At 51.5% G+C, this 15,983-nt stretch overlaps 1 protein-coding gene across 3 annotated transcripts in view; it reads right to left on the bottom strand.

Moving 5' to 3' along the window:
• Positions 1 to 15,983, bottom strand: part of Armc8 (armadillo repeat containing 8) — a 41,536-nt gene that overhangs the window by 13,194 nt on the left and 12,359 nt on the right. For 2 of the 3 annotated variants that reach the window (XM_048334975.1, XM_048334977.1), the window contains 10 exons: positions 13,596 to 13,667; positions 11,903 to 12,045; positions 11,696 to 11,793; positions 9,965 to 10,057; positions 8,707 to 8,787; positions 7,640 to 7,715; positions 7,452 to 7,542; positions 5,815 to 5,875; positions 4,937 to 5,137; positions 1,751 to 1,846 (listed from right to left, as the gene is read on the bottom strand). In XM_048334975.1, coding sequence (XP_048190932.1) covers positions 1,751 to 1,846; positions 4,937 to 5,137; positions 5,815 to 5,875; positions 7,452 to 7,542; positions 7,640 to 7,715; positions 8,707 to 8,787; positions 9,965 to 10,057; positions 11,696 to 11,793; positions 11,903 to 12,045; positions 13,596 to 13,667 — 1,012 coding nt within the window. The remainder of the gene's footprint in view (positions 1 to 1,750; positions 1,847 to 4,936; positions 5,138 to 5,814; positions 5,876 to 7,451; positions 7,543 to 7,639; positions 7,716 to 8,706; positions 8,788 to 9,964; positions 10,058 to 11,695; positions 11,794 to 11,902; positions 12,046 to 13,595; positions 13,668 to 15,983) is intronic. The other variant, XM_048334976.1, reaches the window with a different exon arrangement.

Raw genomic sequence — 15,983 nt, forward strand, 5'->3', positions numbered from 1 at the left:
TATTGGTCATCTTTCTACAGCAACGATCCACAGTCAACCTTACCAGGAAACTGTACATTATTATGAACACAAGCTTTAATATTAGACTGCCAGTTAGACAGTATATTGCAAGTAGTGCTGGAACATGATACCACAAATTAAGCCATCGATTCCAAAACAATCGTTTATTGACAGAGTACAAAGCAAGTACAAGTGCGCATCCTGCTTCCTCCCCCGCTCTGATGGGTCTCGCTACCTCCCTTCCGGTTCGTGCCGCCCCCGGCCTTGCGGCCAAGCCACGAGGGTGGCGAGAGGCCGCTGCCTGTCCCCGGTGGGCCGAGCCCAAGCCGGCGTGCGCGTGCGTAAGGGGCACGCTCTGACACGCTAGTTACGGCTGCGTTCCTCCTCCTGTGCCGCGCACCTCAAGGGAGCGCGCGTGGCAGGCCCCCCTCCACCAGCCAGCTTGAGATACACAGGCAGCAAGTAGCGCACACTAGTCTATCTGCCTCCAAGGAACAGTCTGGAAGGGAAACCTCGCAGAGGGGTCCAAAGTAATTTTTATAGGCTATATGGGAACAAGCGACCCCCCAAAGGGTAAACGTAAACCAAACCAAAATCACACCTGCTGGCTGCACTAGGCTGAGGTGCATGCAGGGAGGGCACCTGGGGGGGGGCGGTTAGTGGTGCTTTTCTGCACTGACTGCGAGCCAGCTACGGACGCATCTGGCCTTACTGCTGTTTCTGCCACGACTTCGAGGGTGGTTCGGCTCCACGGGACTGCAGCAAACCTAAGGTTGTTCTACATTCCCCTTTCCGATGGGCATGAGGACTATCTCTGAAGGATGGGAGGTACGAATGCTTTGCGGTTATTGTTTAAAAAAAAAAAAAAAGCTGGTAGAGCCGGAGGGGGGGGGGGGGAAGGAGGTCAGGAAAGGGGTGCTCGCAGATACTGCCACCTGCTCGGGGGTCTTGCTCCCTGGAGACTGACAGTCCTGTGCGGCATGTCTCGGGAGGTAAGCTCCAGCAGTCTCGGGCTTGTGCAAGGTGCTAGGTCAGAAATGTATCCCGATTCTACTTTTCGCCTGGTTCTCGAGAACTAGTTACGAGCTCAGCGTTGGACTAGACTAGTGGCACCAGGGTCCTACAGCAGTGACACGTTTTTGGGGAACTGGAAAATTCAGATGACCACTCACTAAACATAAAACCATCATTCCACCAAGATTTTATTCACAGTAAACTTGCACAGTAGCAAAAACCCCCCCAAAAAACAAAAACAAAACCCAAAAAAGCAAAACAAAACCAAAAAAAAACACCAAACAAACCCCCAAACATAAAAAAAAATAACTAAGCCACATATCAAAGAACAATATACAATAATAATAAAGGTTTGAACTTCTCCAAGGCATCGGAAGGGATTTCCATAAATCACATTGACAATTCTAAGCGTTAGGTCTTTCCAAGGACGTGCGGCGTCACAGTGCTAGGAGTGATGTTTATCAGAACACATGCAAGGAGGAGGGATGTGCAACGCGATAATCCGTGTTAATGGCGCGCGCCCGTGCCCGCGCGCGAGGGGCAGGCCCGTCGTTCGGGCGCGGCCGCGCCCCCGCTGGGCTCTAAGGACGGCCGGCCCCCCAGGTCCCACTCCTTCTTCACTTAGTGAGCCCGTGTGCGTGCGCTAGCCGCGGTCTCTTCGGGACGCTCAGGGCGCGGCGGGCGCGCCCTGCCTGCCGGCGGTCAGCACGGGGGGACGGCCCTCGCCCACACTCACCTTCTTCCGGATGTCCTCGTCGTTGGCGCCCAGGGAGGCGTACAGCTTGAAGGCCGCCTGGCGGAGCTCGTGGGCGTGCTTCAGGTCGTGGTCCAGCTGCGGGGCGGAAAAGAGCACGCTCAGGGCCGCGCGGGGCCGGAAGCGGCGTCCTCCCGCCAGGCCACACGGCGGGGCCGGTGACGGAGGCCGGGCGCGAACCCCACGACGCCCGACTCCAGTACACGGCGAAGCCTCGCTAAGTGGACGTCTGCCCCTCGGATCTCCACGCCCCCCGGGGCAGTGCGCGGGACACGGAGGCCCGCGTGGGCCTTCCCGGGCGCCGGGTGCCGCGGCTGAGCTGCGGGCTGTCACGTCGGGGTGTTCAGCGGGCTTCCCCGACGGGAAGAGAAATGCTGGCCCGAGAGCGCACTTAGAAAATGGCTTTCGGCGACGGAAACGCTTTGTGAAAGCTTACTGAACGACAGACCGCACCGCGCTGCGGTCCCGCGGGAGTCACGCCTGCTAGTACCGCTATCTGAGATCTATGGCCAGGGTGCGTCCGTGCTGAGGAAATTACTAACACGCTCGGCCCACACGAGCCACTTGGTGCGAGTTACACAGACGGAGGGCCACATGGGCTGCCTCAACAAACTACCACCCAAGTGACGTCCACGCGTGTTCTCAGGATCCTTTTAATGCCCGTGAGCCAGTCATTATACAAAGTATAGCAATGATATAAATAAATTTAAACTAAAAGTTGTAATGCAGTCATCAAATGGGTACGCTCTTGTTTTTCTCCCTTTCTTTTTTATTTTCATGCCGCTCCTGGGGCTGAATTCGGGGCCTGGGCACTGTCCCTGAGCGCTTTTGCTCCAGCGCCGCTTCTGGCTTTGTTGGGGTTTACTTGGAGGTAAGAGCCTCAGGGGCTGCCCGGGCTGGCTGCAAATCCTCATCCTCACATCGGAGCCTCCTCAGTAGCTAGGATGACAGGCTCAAGCCACCGCACCCGGAGCAGCTGCCTTAGAAAACTCCTGGTAAATTCTCACCCTAATGGTTTAAACGCAGCTTAAGACATTTTGAGGCATTCTTTCCAAACTCCCTAGAGAGCTAACTGGCCATATGAGCTCACAACAAAAAATACTACCAGACTGGTATAACTTTCATTAACCAAGGGAGTTTTAAATGAACTGCCACTGGTCAGAAAATGTTAAATCCAACAAGTGCTTATCCGCAAACAATAAAATAGAAAATAAAGTCAAAGCTGAAGTAGTTCTGGAGGCAATTATAATTTTTTGGTCGTCGTGGGGCTTGAATTCTGGGCTTGGGCACTGTCTCTGAGTGGTTTTGTTTGTTTGTTTTTTTTGCTCAAGGTTAGCACTCTACCAGTTTAAGCCACAGTCCCACTTCTGGTTTTTCAGTGGTTAATTGGAGATAAGAGTCTCATGGGGACTTTTCAACCTGGGCTGGCTTTGAATCATGACCCTCAGATCTTAACCTTCCGAGTAGCTAGGATTTCAGGCATGGACCACCGGCGCCTGGCTTTGGAGGCCATTCTTTTTTTTTTTTTTTGGCCAGTCCTGGGCCTTGGACTCAGGGCCTGAGCACTGTCCCTGGCTTCTTCCCGCTCAAGGCTAGCACTCTGCCTCTTGAGCCACAGCGCCGCTTCTGGCCGTTTTCTGTATATGTGGTGCTGGGGAATCGAACCTAGGGCCTCGTGTATCTGAGGCAGGCACTCTTGCCACTAGGCTATATCCCCAGCCCTGGAGGCCATTCTTAAAGGTAATTCCAAAACGTTTTCTACTGATGGATTATGGGATGAGCCTCCCAATATACAAATACCTCTTTTTACTTTTTGTAAGTTCTAAAATATCTACCTTTAAAGTGTTAACTACATTCGGCCGTGACATGAAGTTATTTGGCAGTACTGAGCACTGAACTCAGGGCAGCCAGAATCCTTTGGATAATTTGCCACCAAAATTAAAGATGATAAAACAAAACAAACTAGAGCTCACATGCAGCATCAGGGGGTCCTACTTTAAAAGCATGTGTTACGGTGAGGGGAAAGGAAAGGCTCCTTTCACCGCAGAGGTCATGTATCCTCTGGTTGAATGGCCTGCACGTGAACACACATCAGCACGTTCTCGGCTCGAGGGGCCGGGCGACGCAGGCTGTAACCGTAGGCCTCAGCCAGTGCGTGGTTGCATACCCACGTGCACTGTCAGCAAACAGCCCGAGGGGCGCAGACCAGGCATCCCTTCTCCTTGGAAGGAAGACTTGAGGAAGAGCAGACATGTCACTGGATGCCACTAGAGGTTATTTCAGGCCCTTTACTGAGACAGAGCACTGGCGAGTTTATTTTCTGCATCGCATGCCTGCTGGGTGAAGTGTCTTGGAATTCAGAACATGGGAAGGTCACGACCCTGGGGCCAGAGAAAATCCCTAGCAGTGCTGGCTGCTAAGAGGCCAGCGCCCGCTCTGCTGTGAGCTCCTTGAGTACTAAGGTTCCAGCAGCATCGCCCATTCTTCAAGAAAGGGACAGAGCAAGCAGGCTGAGAAGCAACAAGTTCGAGGACCATCTTTCAGCTCTAGACAACGTCTGCTTCAGAACAAGCTGGTGTGATCTGGTCCTTCGCAGTCCCAGCCAGACGTCAAATGGTGCTCTTGCCCTTGGCCTCCGGCGGGCCTCAAGCACGGTGTGAGACGGAGAAAGGGGAGGTGGGAAAGGGTGGCGGGAAGGCTGGAGGGCGGAGCTTGAGATGAGGCCACTCCGCGCACAGACCAGAAATCACAGCGCTGATCCTGGGGACCTTATGGGAGTCTCATGAGGCAGCAGGGACTCCGCTCGCTCAGAGCCTTGCTCGCAGGCCAGGATTGCAAGGTTCCTTGGCCCGTTTGTGTGCTGAGTGAGAACTCTCCCGACAGGAAGTGGTAAAAACCACGGAGCAATAGCATCTACGTGAACCAGGCTAAAAGATCCCTTTTATTTTAAAGGGCGCTGGCGGCCCACGCCCGTCATCCTAGCCTCTCGGGAGCCTGCGCTCTGAGGACCGCGGCAACACAGTCCATCAAGCTCTAACCTCCAATTAATCATTGAAATAAAAAAAAGTCTCTTGAGCTGTAAGTGGCAGTTGTGTCGGAAGGGGGGGTGGGGCCGGTGTGGGGCAGCGGGGCGCCCCGCCATGCTGCTGAACAGGAAAGAGCACACACCCGTTTAATGTCGGCGATGGCACTCACGGAGCTGGGGTACTTGAAGTAGTCGGCGAGCATGGCGATGAGGTGGTCGGTGATGCTGGCGACGCGCTGCAGCTCCACGTCGGGCTCGATCAGGTAGGCCAGCGTCTCCGCGCCCTCCACCCGCTCCTCCAGGAGCCGCTCCTTGCTGCACATCCGAACCAGACAGGGCAGCGTCTGAAACACACGCGGGCGGATCCGCCGGGGCGGCTTTGAGGGACGGCCGAAGCCCGGCCGAGGGCCACGGGGAGGCCGCGCGGACTCGATGGGGTGTTACTGAGAGTCCTACTTCCCCCATCGATCGCCTGCCTGCCTCTCGGGGCATCGGGGGTTCTCCTGAACCAATCGCATGCTGCAGGGTGGGGTGAACCGCGCCTACCAAGTTATCTTAACACAAACTCTGTGTTTAAGAGCGGGAAGGGCGGGGGGGCTGCGGCCTCACCACCGGTCACCCGAGAGACCCGGGAGGCCGAGATCTGAGGGTCACGGTGCAAAGCCAGCCCGGGCAGGGAAGTCCTTGAGACTTTTTGTAACAAACCCACCAAAAGGTTGGCAGTGGAGCGGTGGCTTAAGTGGCAAAGCACTAGCCTTGAGCAAAAAAATAAAAAAGCTCAGGGACAGCATCGAGGCCCTGAGTTCGAGTACCAGAACTGGCACCAAAAAAAGGAAAAAGAAAGAAAATCTCTAGGGCATCCCTCTGGAAAGAAAGCATGACAATGTAATATTATTTTATTAGACTATGCACACATACCGTAATAACTGTAAAAAGAAGCAGGAATACCCAGATTCATCATCAGCGCTTCTAGGCCTGCCTGACCGTCACGATTTTAGAGAGAATGAATGGACTCGCTTACCTTCAATACAATACAGTTGTCATCGGTCCGAATTGCTCCAGCTCTGCACATGTAAGTTAAACTGGAATAAAATGACAAGAGTCGGTTTTTACTTCAGGTTTAAATCTTTCCTTTTAGAAGAATGTTTTTCTTCTAAGATTTTATGGAAAAAACAAGTAGTGTCATTGCTTTGGAGGGAAAAGATTTTGCCATCCCCTCATCTGAGGTTCAGTCAGTTCAATAATAAAACTAAAAATGATTCATAAACACTATGCCATATATATTCATTATAGATAAAGACATATATATATAAGCTTACATACGTACATACTTATGTGTCAGTCCTGGGGTTTGAACTCAGGCCTGGGTGTTGTACCTGAGCTGTTTTTGCTCGGGCTAGCGGTCTACCCTGTTGAGCCACAGATCCACTTCCCTTTTTGGGGTGGTTCACTGGAGGGTGGACTCAGGGACTTTGCTGCCCAGGCTGGCTGTGAGCCGCCATCCTCAGAGCGCAGCCTCCCTTGTAGCTAGGATGACAGGCGTGAGCCGCTAGTGCCCGGCCAAACGTGGTAGTGCGTGCTTGTAATCTAAGATACTCGGGAAGCAAGATCCTCACTTTCAGGCCTGCTCAGTCTACAGTGTGACCCTGTCTTAGAAACAAACACACACCCTAATAAATGGATCTATTTTGAAGCCAGGTGCTGAGCGTGTGTTGGCTTTTTTGGGGGGGGATGTGGGGGATGTTTTTCTCTGTATGTTCTGTATTTGAACTTTCATCATAGAAGGGAAGAACCGTTACAAAGAAAGTAGACTAACCAAGCTTCTTGGTTGAAGTGGGCTATTCTAATTCCAGCAGCAGGAGACAATCACAGAAGAGAAGGCTCGCATTCGATTAAACACAGTGATCCATTAGAAATTACCAGCTGTAGCCTTGTGGATAAGTCAATGACCAATTCTCATTTCACAATTACATTTTTATTTTTGCAAATGAATTCGAGTTAAAAAAATTAATTTGCAGAAAGATAATGAACTTCTAGTACTTCTGAATTTAAATTAGCGAGTTTCATTTTTGGGTTTGAGTCTTTCAGTAAGGTGGGAGGAGGGGGAAGGCTAAAGCGTTCCATGCTTGGCTTTTATAAACAGCTAGAAGCAGTCCTTTTCTCTCTACTTGTCTGCACTGTGCCCCTTGTCATGAGGCGGGTCACTGCCTTGTCACTTTAACCATTTACATGAAAGCATGCCCTTGCTAATGAAGAGGTGATGCTCAGTCTTGAGGCTGAGACGAGCACAGGCCAACAGAAACGTGACACAAGGTAACAATCTACGAGGCGCCTGTGGCTCACAGGAAAGTCCCAGTTCAGCGAGCGGAGCACCACGGGGGCTTGGGGTACATACTGATGTGTGCGCCTCTTCACTCTAATTCCTAGATCTCTGCATTTTCTTGGCTTAGTGCTTAAAGAGGACACCGGTTCCTCACGATCTAATTCTGCACTCATGTGAACTGAGACAAGGAAGGAGAGTAGCTGAGGACACCACAGGGTGTTTTCTGTCATCGCCGCCGTCCAGCACGGTACTGGTAACGGGGGCGTCACAATGCCTTCACGGACGGGGTGGGGTGGGGAGAGGGGTCCATGGCGCCACGCGGCTCTGACAGTTACCATTTGGCGGACGTAAGCTGCATTTCGATCGGCTTATCCCTCTGCAACATCTTCACGAAGATCTGCGGCAACAGCTCTCCATCAACCAACACTGGAAACGACACAGACAGCCGCGGTGAAGGCAACTCTCGCAATGCACCAAGCGTGGGAAAGAAATCATGAAGGGGCCGCGGGAAGTTCCAGCCTACCGTTTACCAGGGTCATCGACACCTGGGGGTTTTCAAAAGCTAAAACGGAGAAGCATTTCAGGGCTTGCATTCGAACCTGTGAAAACAAAGGGACAAACGAGAGACACACTTATTTTAAGTCTTCCAATAGGACTATAACGTCGGAGGCTATGCTCCTCTCTTGAAGCAGTAATTCCTTCGTTCTGCTTTAAACACTGAAGGTCGGCTGAGGCTGCAGCTTGGGGCTACAGTGCCGGCCGGCCGGGCCACCAGGGCTTCTAACGTGACACAGCAACGAGATGCCCCCGAATCGGCTGCCACTTGCTGGGTGGGCAGCGCTGAGCAGCCAGGTGTGAAGTCAGTGACGGACAGTAAGCTGTCTGCAGAAAAGCTAGCAAAAAAAAACACCCCACAATTAAGAAATGTGCACACCGGGCGCTGGTGGCTCAGGCCTGTAACCCTACTCAGGGGCCGAGACCTGAGGATCGTGGTTCAAAGCCAGCCTGGGCAGGAAAGCCCATGAGCTGCTTACGTCCAGTGAGCCACCAGAAAACCAGCAGTGGTGCTGTGGCTCAAAGTGGTGGGGCGCCAGCCTTGAGCAAATGGAGTTGAGGGACAGCGCCCGGGCCCTAGGTCCAAGCCCCACGACTGACCAAAACAATGAAGGAAAAACCCTAGAGATGCACAGACACTTGCTCTCAACTCAAAATACGAAACAACACGTTGTTAAATGCAGGTGTAGGCTGCAAGTTTAAGTTGCTGGGCCGAATAAATGTGCTCGCTGCTCTAGGCAGCTGCAGTTTCTAGCACGTGCCAGGAGGTACCTGCTGAACGTGCAGGTTCAGTACTGCAGCTGAACCAAGCAGACACGAAATGCCACGTAACCAGGGGAAAGCATGGCAGTTCACAGGGCAACAGCGTCTTGAGAAGATGGACATGAAGGGGCAAGTTTTTTTTTTTGTTTGTTTGAAACAAAAGCAGGCTCTACAGGTGACACAGCGCCCTGTAACAGTCCCAGCTGGACAACAGGGGGGCCTCTTTCTCTACAACAACAACAAAAAAACTGGCCGCGAGTTTTGACATCTTACTTTGTAGGAGAGTGAGGTTAGTAGGTGAGCAATGTTCTGAACTGCACCATGGTTAAATAAAATTGTTTGATGGTCTGGCCCCTGGAAGAAGGGAGAAGACAACATGTTAATGAAAGTCACGCTTCGTTCTAAGAAAACTACATTTACTTCACTGAAGAAGAACCGCATTGGAGGCAGCATGGCTTTCTCGGTTGCCCTTAGATAGAGTCAGCCCCCCCACATGCAGAATGGCCCTTGCTTTGGTCCTGAAGGGGGAGCAGGGGGTGGACAGCCGGCCCTCTGCAATCCCGCAACAGCATGCCGCTGGAGCCACCGAGCCGCCGGGAGCGCTCCGCTTCCCGGGCACAGCCTGCACATGCGCCGTTCTCGGAGGGCTTTGTCAGAGGGACTCCACCCACCAGCGAGACGCTCACCAACCACAGCACACTCGACCGCGCCCCACGCACAAGGCCTCCTGACCGGGAGGGCAAAGTGCTGCTTCTCACTTTCTATTGAAAACCATTACTTCTTAGAATAGGAAGTAATGGAGATAGGAAAACACAATGATTTTATTTTTTTATCCACTGTTTTGTACCAATCAATGCAATAATGATCTTCAGGGTGGCAGAAGTTAAGTGTTAATGTAAAGCTTTAATGGGGCCACAGTTCAAATGTAACTTAGGTCCAATCTCATTCACTGAATGAGGAGAAGCCTGGGCAGGGATGGTATCAAATGATTTCCTTTACAAAAAGTATCATTCAAAGGTAGGCTAGGGCTGGGAAGGTGGCTTAGTGGCAGAGTGCTTGCCTAGCACGCATGAAGCCTTGGGTTCGATTCCTCCACACCACATATACAGAAAAAGCCAGAAGTGGCGCTGTGGCTCAAGTGGCAGAGTGCTAGCCTTGAGCAAAAGGAAGCCAGGGAGTGCTCAGGCCCTGAGTTCAAGCCCCAGGACTGGAAAAACAAAAAAAGGGCTAAGCTGCCTGGGCAGGAAAGCCCATGAGACTCTTATCTCTAATTAATCATCAGAAAAGCTAGAAGTGGACCTGTGGCTTGAGTGGCAGGGTTATTAGACTTGTGCAAAAAAGCTCAAGTATAGTGCCTAGGTCCTGAGTTCAATTCTTAAGACTGGCAAACTCACACACAAGAAGGAGGAACCGTATCTACAATTCTACTTATATACGTACCCTCGTCTCGGAGAACACACAGAAACAAGGCCTGAATCTCAGGACAACATGGGAGACTTTGCATTACAGAGAACGTTAGTGCGGTTCTTACTTTACAGCAGTGAGAGAAGATCTGGCAGATGTACTCCTGGGTGTAGCGGGACCTGCTTAGCAGCGCCATGAGGTGTGGTATTACCGTGGCATCCTGGAGAGGAAGGGAAGGAGAAGACAGCAACAAGGAACTTAGGCACCATGCACACGTTTGATGACATAGTTCCCTTAGCAGGTATACCTAAGCTATCTTACTGGCAACCAATCCAGTTTGTTTAGAGGACGAAGTGAAACCAAAGCAGATGGCCATCCAAACTGTTTATGCAAAAAACAAGGGCAAGGGTTTCAATATTCATCCTTGAAAACAATACACACAGGCAATTCTCCCTCCCACAATCAGCCTATGTCCTTATAATAAAGCACCATCATGATGACAGTATGACTTGACAGAAGCAGTGCTGACATCGAGGTGACCTCTACAACATGGAAGGCAAACAGCCTAGGAGGACCAGCTACTGTGTAGAAATAAAAGCTGACAATTTTGACCATGAGGTGTTCTGGTAAGTACCAATACAACCTCTCACAATGACTTTAGCTATTTTTTTTTGGGGGGGGGGGGGAGTCTTGGAGCTTGGACTCAGGGCCTGAGCACTGTCCTTGGCTTCTTTTTGCTCAAGGCTAGCACTCTGCCACTTGAGCCACAGCGCCACTTCTGGCCATTTTCTGTATATGTGGTGCTGGGGAATTGAACCCAGGGCCTCATGTATACGAGGCAAGCACTCTTGCCACTAGGCCATATCCCCAGCCCAGCTGGCTATTTTTGATCTGCATTCATCAAGATATGGAAGCCCTTTCTTACATGAAGCCCAATACCTGCCCACTGCTAGCTCAGGAAAACCCAAGACCTTCCCCCAGGATTCCCCGGGAATTTCTTTTTAGTTACAATACCAAAGGAAGCAGTTTTGGCCTGAAGCACAGGTGGCGAAGGAGACTTGCATCGAGCATCCTAGACGGAGCTTATCTGTGTGCTAAGCTAACCCGTGTGGGCTCCCGGAAGCTCTTTGGTCGTCCCTGCCCTGTGGTTTGGAGAAGGATCTGAGTTTGCATCCTAACGTGCTACCAAACGAGGAGGAGGCTGATCCTTCTGGTCCGAACAAGACACGCTTTGAAGGCCCTCCCGAGACAAGCGAGGACAAGGAAGGAAAGAGTGCCCCACACACGCCAAGGCTCCGAGTGAGGACAGAAGGCGTGTCCCCTGCAGGCGGTCGTAGGCAGAGAGAAAGGAAACACGCGGGCCACCTCAAAAAAGGAAAGCCAAGTACGGAGCGCAGAGCAGAGCAGCAGCGCGAGGAGGAGATGGAAGAGCGGTTCCTCCGGCAGAAGGCGGCGTCAGCTCCTACGCCCAGCACGCGAGCCCAGGAGCGGCCGGCGGCAGGCTCCCGGGGCCCTCGGCACTTCCTCCCCCTTCCGGTCCCCCTCAGCTCTGACTCGGGCCCCGGCACGACTGTAAGTCCTGCGCTTTCCTGACCGCCCAGCCTCGGCTCCAGTTAGCGCCCCAGTCATGTACACTGCAACGCGGCGGCTGTCAGCCCCATCCCGCCCCGCCCAGCCCTCGTGGGGCGCTCCAGAGTCTCTGGGGAATGGACGTGAATGGCACGGCCCATCGGCCCATCGTTCGGATGACACCGCGCCGTCTGCATTGAGCCTCTCTGGGGCTCTACGGGTCAGGGTGGGTTGGCCGGGACCCCTAGGACCCCGGGGCGCACACGGGTGGGCGTGGAGCGGCGCTCACCGTGTAGAGAAGCTCCTCGGGCGTGACGGGGCTGGTGAAGATGGTGCGGAGGCATCGGAGGCACGCTTCGATGAACTTCAGGTCTGGGGAGAGCAGTCCTGGGAGCAGAGACGCCGCGCCGGCCGCGTGAGGCTCACCGCCCCCCCCCCCCCCCCCCCACCCCCGGGGACAGGCCCGCCCCGACCTCCGCGCGGCGCCCCGACCCACCTTGCAGCAAGGCGGGGATGATGTGGCAGTCCAGGAGGGACTTGACGTTGTTCTCCGTGCCCATGGCGAGGCTCCCCAACACCACCGCGCATTCCGCCTTCAGCTCTGTGCTCGACGCTTCTTGCTGGAGCAAATAGAGCAGCCTACCAGGGAGGAATTGGTAAACGGAGGTGAGAACACAGAGGCCAATGCAACCAAGCCTCCATCTGGTCAGTCAATAAAGAAACCCCTGGCCAGGCACCGGCGGCTCTCGCCTGCAATCCAGGAGGCTGAGATCTGAGGATCTCAGTTCAAAGCCAGCCCAGTCAGAAAAGTCCCCGTAAAACTCTTATCTCCAGTCAACCACTCAAAAACTGGAAGTGGCGCCGTGGCTCAAGTGGTAGGGCGCTAGCCTTGAGCACAAAGAAGCTCAGGGACAGTGCTCAGGCCCTGAGTTCAAGCCCCACAACGGACCAAAAAAAAAAAGAAACACCTGGAAAGATCTAGGAGATTTTTTTTTTCCACTTTGAACAAAAGAGCTTAAGAGGGTCTCTCTCTGAAGTGTGCGTACAGTGGTCCCTGTGGAAACTGCCACAGCCCCAGTTACATCTGCTCTTCCCCGGGGGGAAGACTCCCCATGCCAAGTTCTGTTGCGTCTTCCTTCCAAGTGGAAATGGACCCTAAGTGCAGACCAGTAGTGATGAGACTGCAGAGGCTCAGATCCTGAGACGCTCGTCCCATTTCCACTCCTGTCCGGCTTGCCAAACTGGTCCTACATCCCAGCCCTCCGCATCTCAGGACCGCTTCAGAACACTCGGGCTCCCTGATTTTACATGTGTGCACGTGTGCGCATCCACACGTAGCTGCCCATGTACCGCACACCTAACGTGCATGCGCGCTTTCGGCATAGTCTGAGAGAAAACCACTTTTCAGTCGAGTACTTGTCCTGTAAGTAAAAGGGAGTTTTGTTTCTAACCAAGTTTTATATACAGAATGATGGGTGATGCTCATCCAAGATGCATGGAACTCATAATTTAACACAGTAAGTGGAAACCCTTTCTTGCAACTATTTAAAGATAATATAAAAATAAGTTCACTAAAAAGTTTTGCATAGAGACAGAACAGAGTATCTGGCTATCCACCCAGAGATTATGTATATAAAATAAATTGGGATCCTCAGAAAGGGAAGGAGAGTCAATAATATTCTTGAATTCCCGGAGTATTGATACAATCCCTTCTCCCTCCCTTCCCTCCCTCCTTCTTCCTTTCTTTCCTTCTTTGGCTACTCCAGGGGCTTGAACTCAGAGCTTGGGTGCTGTCCCTGAGCTGCTTTTGCTCAAGTCTAGCCCTCTACTACTTGAGCCACTTCTGGCTTTTTGGCGGTTAAACGGAGGTAAGAGCCTCACAGATTTTACTGCCCTGGGTGGCTTTGAACGTGAGCCACCCACGCCCAGTCACAATCCTTTCTTATTCCAGTCTGGCACATGTACGTACATATACAACATATATGACAACTATATGCTATAGATGTGGTATATATACAGGTTTCCTTAGAGATCATCCAGATACTTCAAAGCATTTCTTTTAAATAACAGGGTTTATTTTTTAAAACAGGAAAGACAATACAAAATCAAAGGAGAGTTCTGACCAGCAGTTAGGAGATTCATTAGGAACTTGGGAAGGATGGCAGAAATGAAGTTAGAAGCAAACAGACCTTGGAACAGCTCCTAAAACGATGAGGTTGGCTTTCTGCTTGTTGTTTCCGATGACAGCATTTTTCATGTCTCTGAATGAAGGAAAAGAAAAGAGGAAAGCGTATATTGTCATGGCACACCGTAGAGAGATGAATTCATTCCACTTGCATGCAACATCTCGGGTTGGCCAGCGTGGAGCACTGACCACCTGGCGTGTGACCGGGAAGGGACCGTGCTAGGTGCTCGGTGACCGCGGCGTGTAAACAACTGCAGTGTGGAGAGGGAGGGAAAACTACTGAGTTGCTATGGGGAGTCCGTCCCCTGAATAGAGAGAAGCACAGGCCACCTTCAACACCCAGCTCAAGCCGGCAGCCCTTCCCCGGATGGGGTTTGTTTCAGGGGTCACAGTGTCTACTCTTCTTCTCTTTCTGATTTCCTGTGGTTCCACTGTACCTGCTTTACTGTCTATGAGCTGCATGCCTTTGAGTTTTGCTTTGCTGTTTTTTCAATGGTTGCCTTAGAAATTCCAGGGCATCACTAATCACAGCTTCCCTGTGGTAGCACACTGTCAGCAGAGCGTGCAAGAAGTGTGCTTCCATCTCCCCGTCTTTCTTTGGGCTGCTAGGTCACACATTTTCTTAATTATTTATTTGCCAATCCTGGGGCTTGAACTCTGGGCCTGGGCTCTGTCCTTGAGCCTCTCTGGGCTCAAGGCTAGCACTCTGCCACTTGGGCCACAGCGCCACTTCCGACTTTTTCTGTGTATGTGGTACTGAGGAATCGAACCCAAGGCTTCATGCATGCTAAGCAAGCGCTCTACCACCAAGCCACATTCCTAGTCCCAGGCCACACATTTTATTTGTAAAGTGGTTAGAAACAATGGAGTATATGGTACTATTTTTGCTGTAAGCAGTCAATTATCTTTTAGGCATAGTAGACATTTTAAACTTTATTATTATTATTATTTTTTACTTTTCTCATAAACTGGCCAGTATATGTTTATTCTAGCCAAATGGAGCCCTTTACCTTTCAGGAAGAAAACTACTCTGCAGTAAGAATGCCGCCTCTGTCTGCGCCCCAACGGCTCACGAGCTCACGCGAAGGCGCATCAGAGCCGGAATTCCTAACGCGGTGGCTGAGAAGTCCTCTCCTCCGTGGCGGGTCCTGCTGAACCCCTACCATCGCTCTTCCCGCCCGTGGGGACGCTGCTTTCCTCTGTGGCCCCCAACCTGCAGCAAGGCCTTTACGTCTACACGCTCTGCCTTCCCTCCCTCCCTCCCTCTCTCATGGCTTCCTTCTGCCTTCTCTAAGTGCAGCCCATTCATCTGCCTCACAGCTTACCCATTCACGGTGTATTTTGTGCCAGGTGCCATTGTGGGCACTCTAATCTAGAACTCTCGACTCTAGAATTTCCCCGGTCTCCTTCTCCTTCTTCCTAAACAGAAACAAGGTGTCTGCTCCTACATTGCCCCATGATCCCATTCCAAACACAGGAAATAGGAACAAATTCAATGTTTTTATAGACAAACAACCCTGCCCTCACCCAGAACCAATTTGCTAACTCTCTTCACAGTTTACCAAAAAAAGTAGGAAGGAGGTAGTCACCCTGCTAAAAAGTAAGTGCAGACTGAAGAAAACACAATTCATAATATGTACCTATATCTAAGAAGAAAGGATTCCTACAGCTGGGTGCCAGTGGCTCACACCTGTAATCCTAGCAACTAAGGAAGCTGAGATCTGAGGATCGAGATTCAAAGGCAGCCTAGGCAGGGGAATCTGCATGATTCTTATCTCCAATTAACCACCAAAAAGCCAGAAGTAGAGCTGTGGCTCAAGTGGTAATGAAAAAGCTTAGGGACAGCATCCAGGCTCTGAGTTCAAATTCAGGACCAGAAGGAAAAGAACAACAATTCTTGCTTTAGCTTTAATAAGTAAATCTGCCTATGACAGAGAACAAATAAATTCTATTCGGTGTTACAAGGGAATGATAGTAGAGCACCTCTATGAACAAGCTAAAGCTAACAGAGAAAATAATACGTCTCCACTGTTCTAGCAGATCTAAGGACAGCGTGTTCAGTCAATCTGTCTGTCTGTCCCTCTCACCACCCTCATCCTCATGACTGAGCTTACACGTCACTGCCATGTCCTCCAGAAAGACGACCCCCACCTCAGATCTCTCTATGAAAACACACCTGCCACTTTGTTAGGACAGAAGTCTGCTCCTCTTTAAAGGCAAGAAGACTAAGTCTGACCTGGAAATATCAGAGAAGTTTCTACCAATGGATCATTACTTATCGTGATTCTGGAAAACATGCCACAGAGAAATACGTACTTCTGTAAAAGGCAAACTCAACTATCACGCAGGACAGGAACACGGCAAGCTCTCCATATAATTACCTTTACGCTCA

The sequence above is a fragment of the Perognathus longimembris genome, chromosome 26 (genome assembly GCF_023159225.1).
Source record: "Perognathus longimembris pacificus isolate PPM17 chromosome 26, ASM2315922v1, whole genome shotgun sequence".
In the NCBI taxonomy this organism is placed as follows: domain Eukaryota; kingdom Metazoa; phylum Chordata; class Mammalia; order Rodentia; family Heteromyidae; genus Perognathus; species Perognathus longimembris.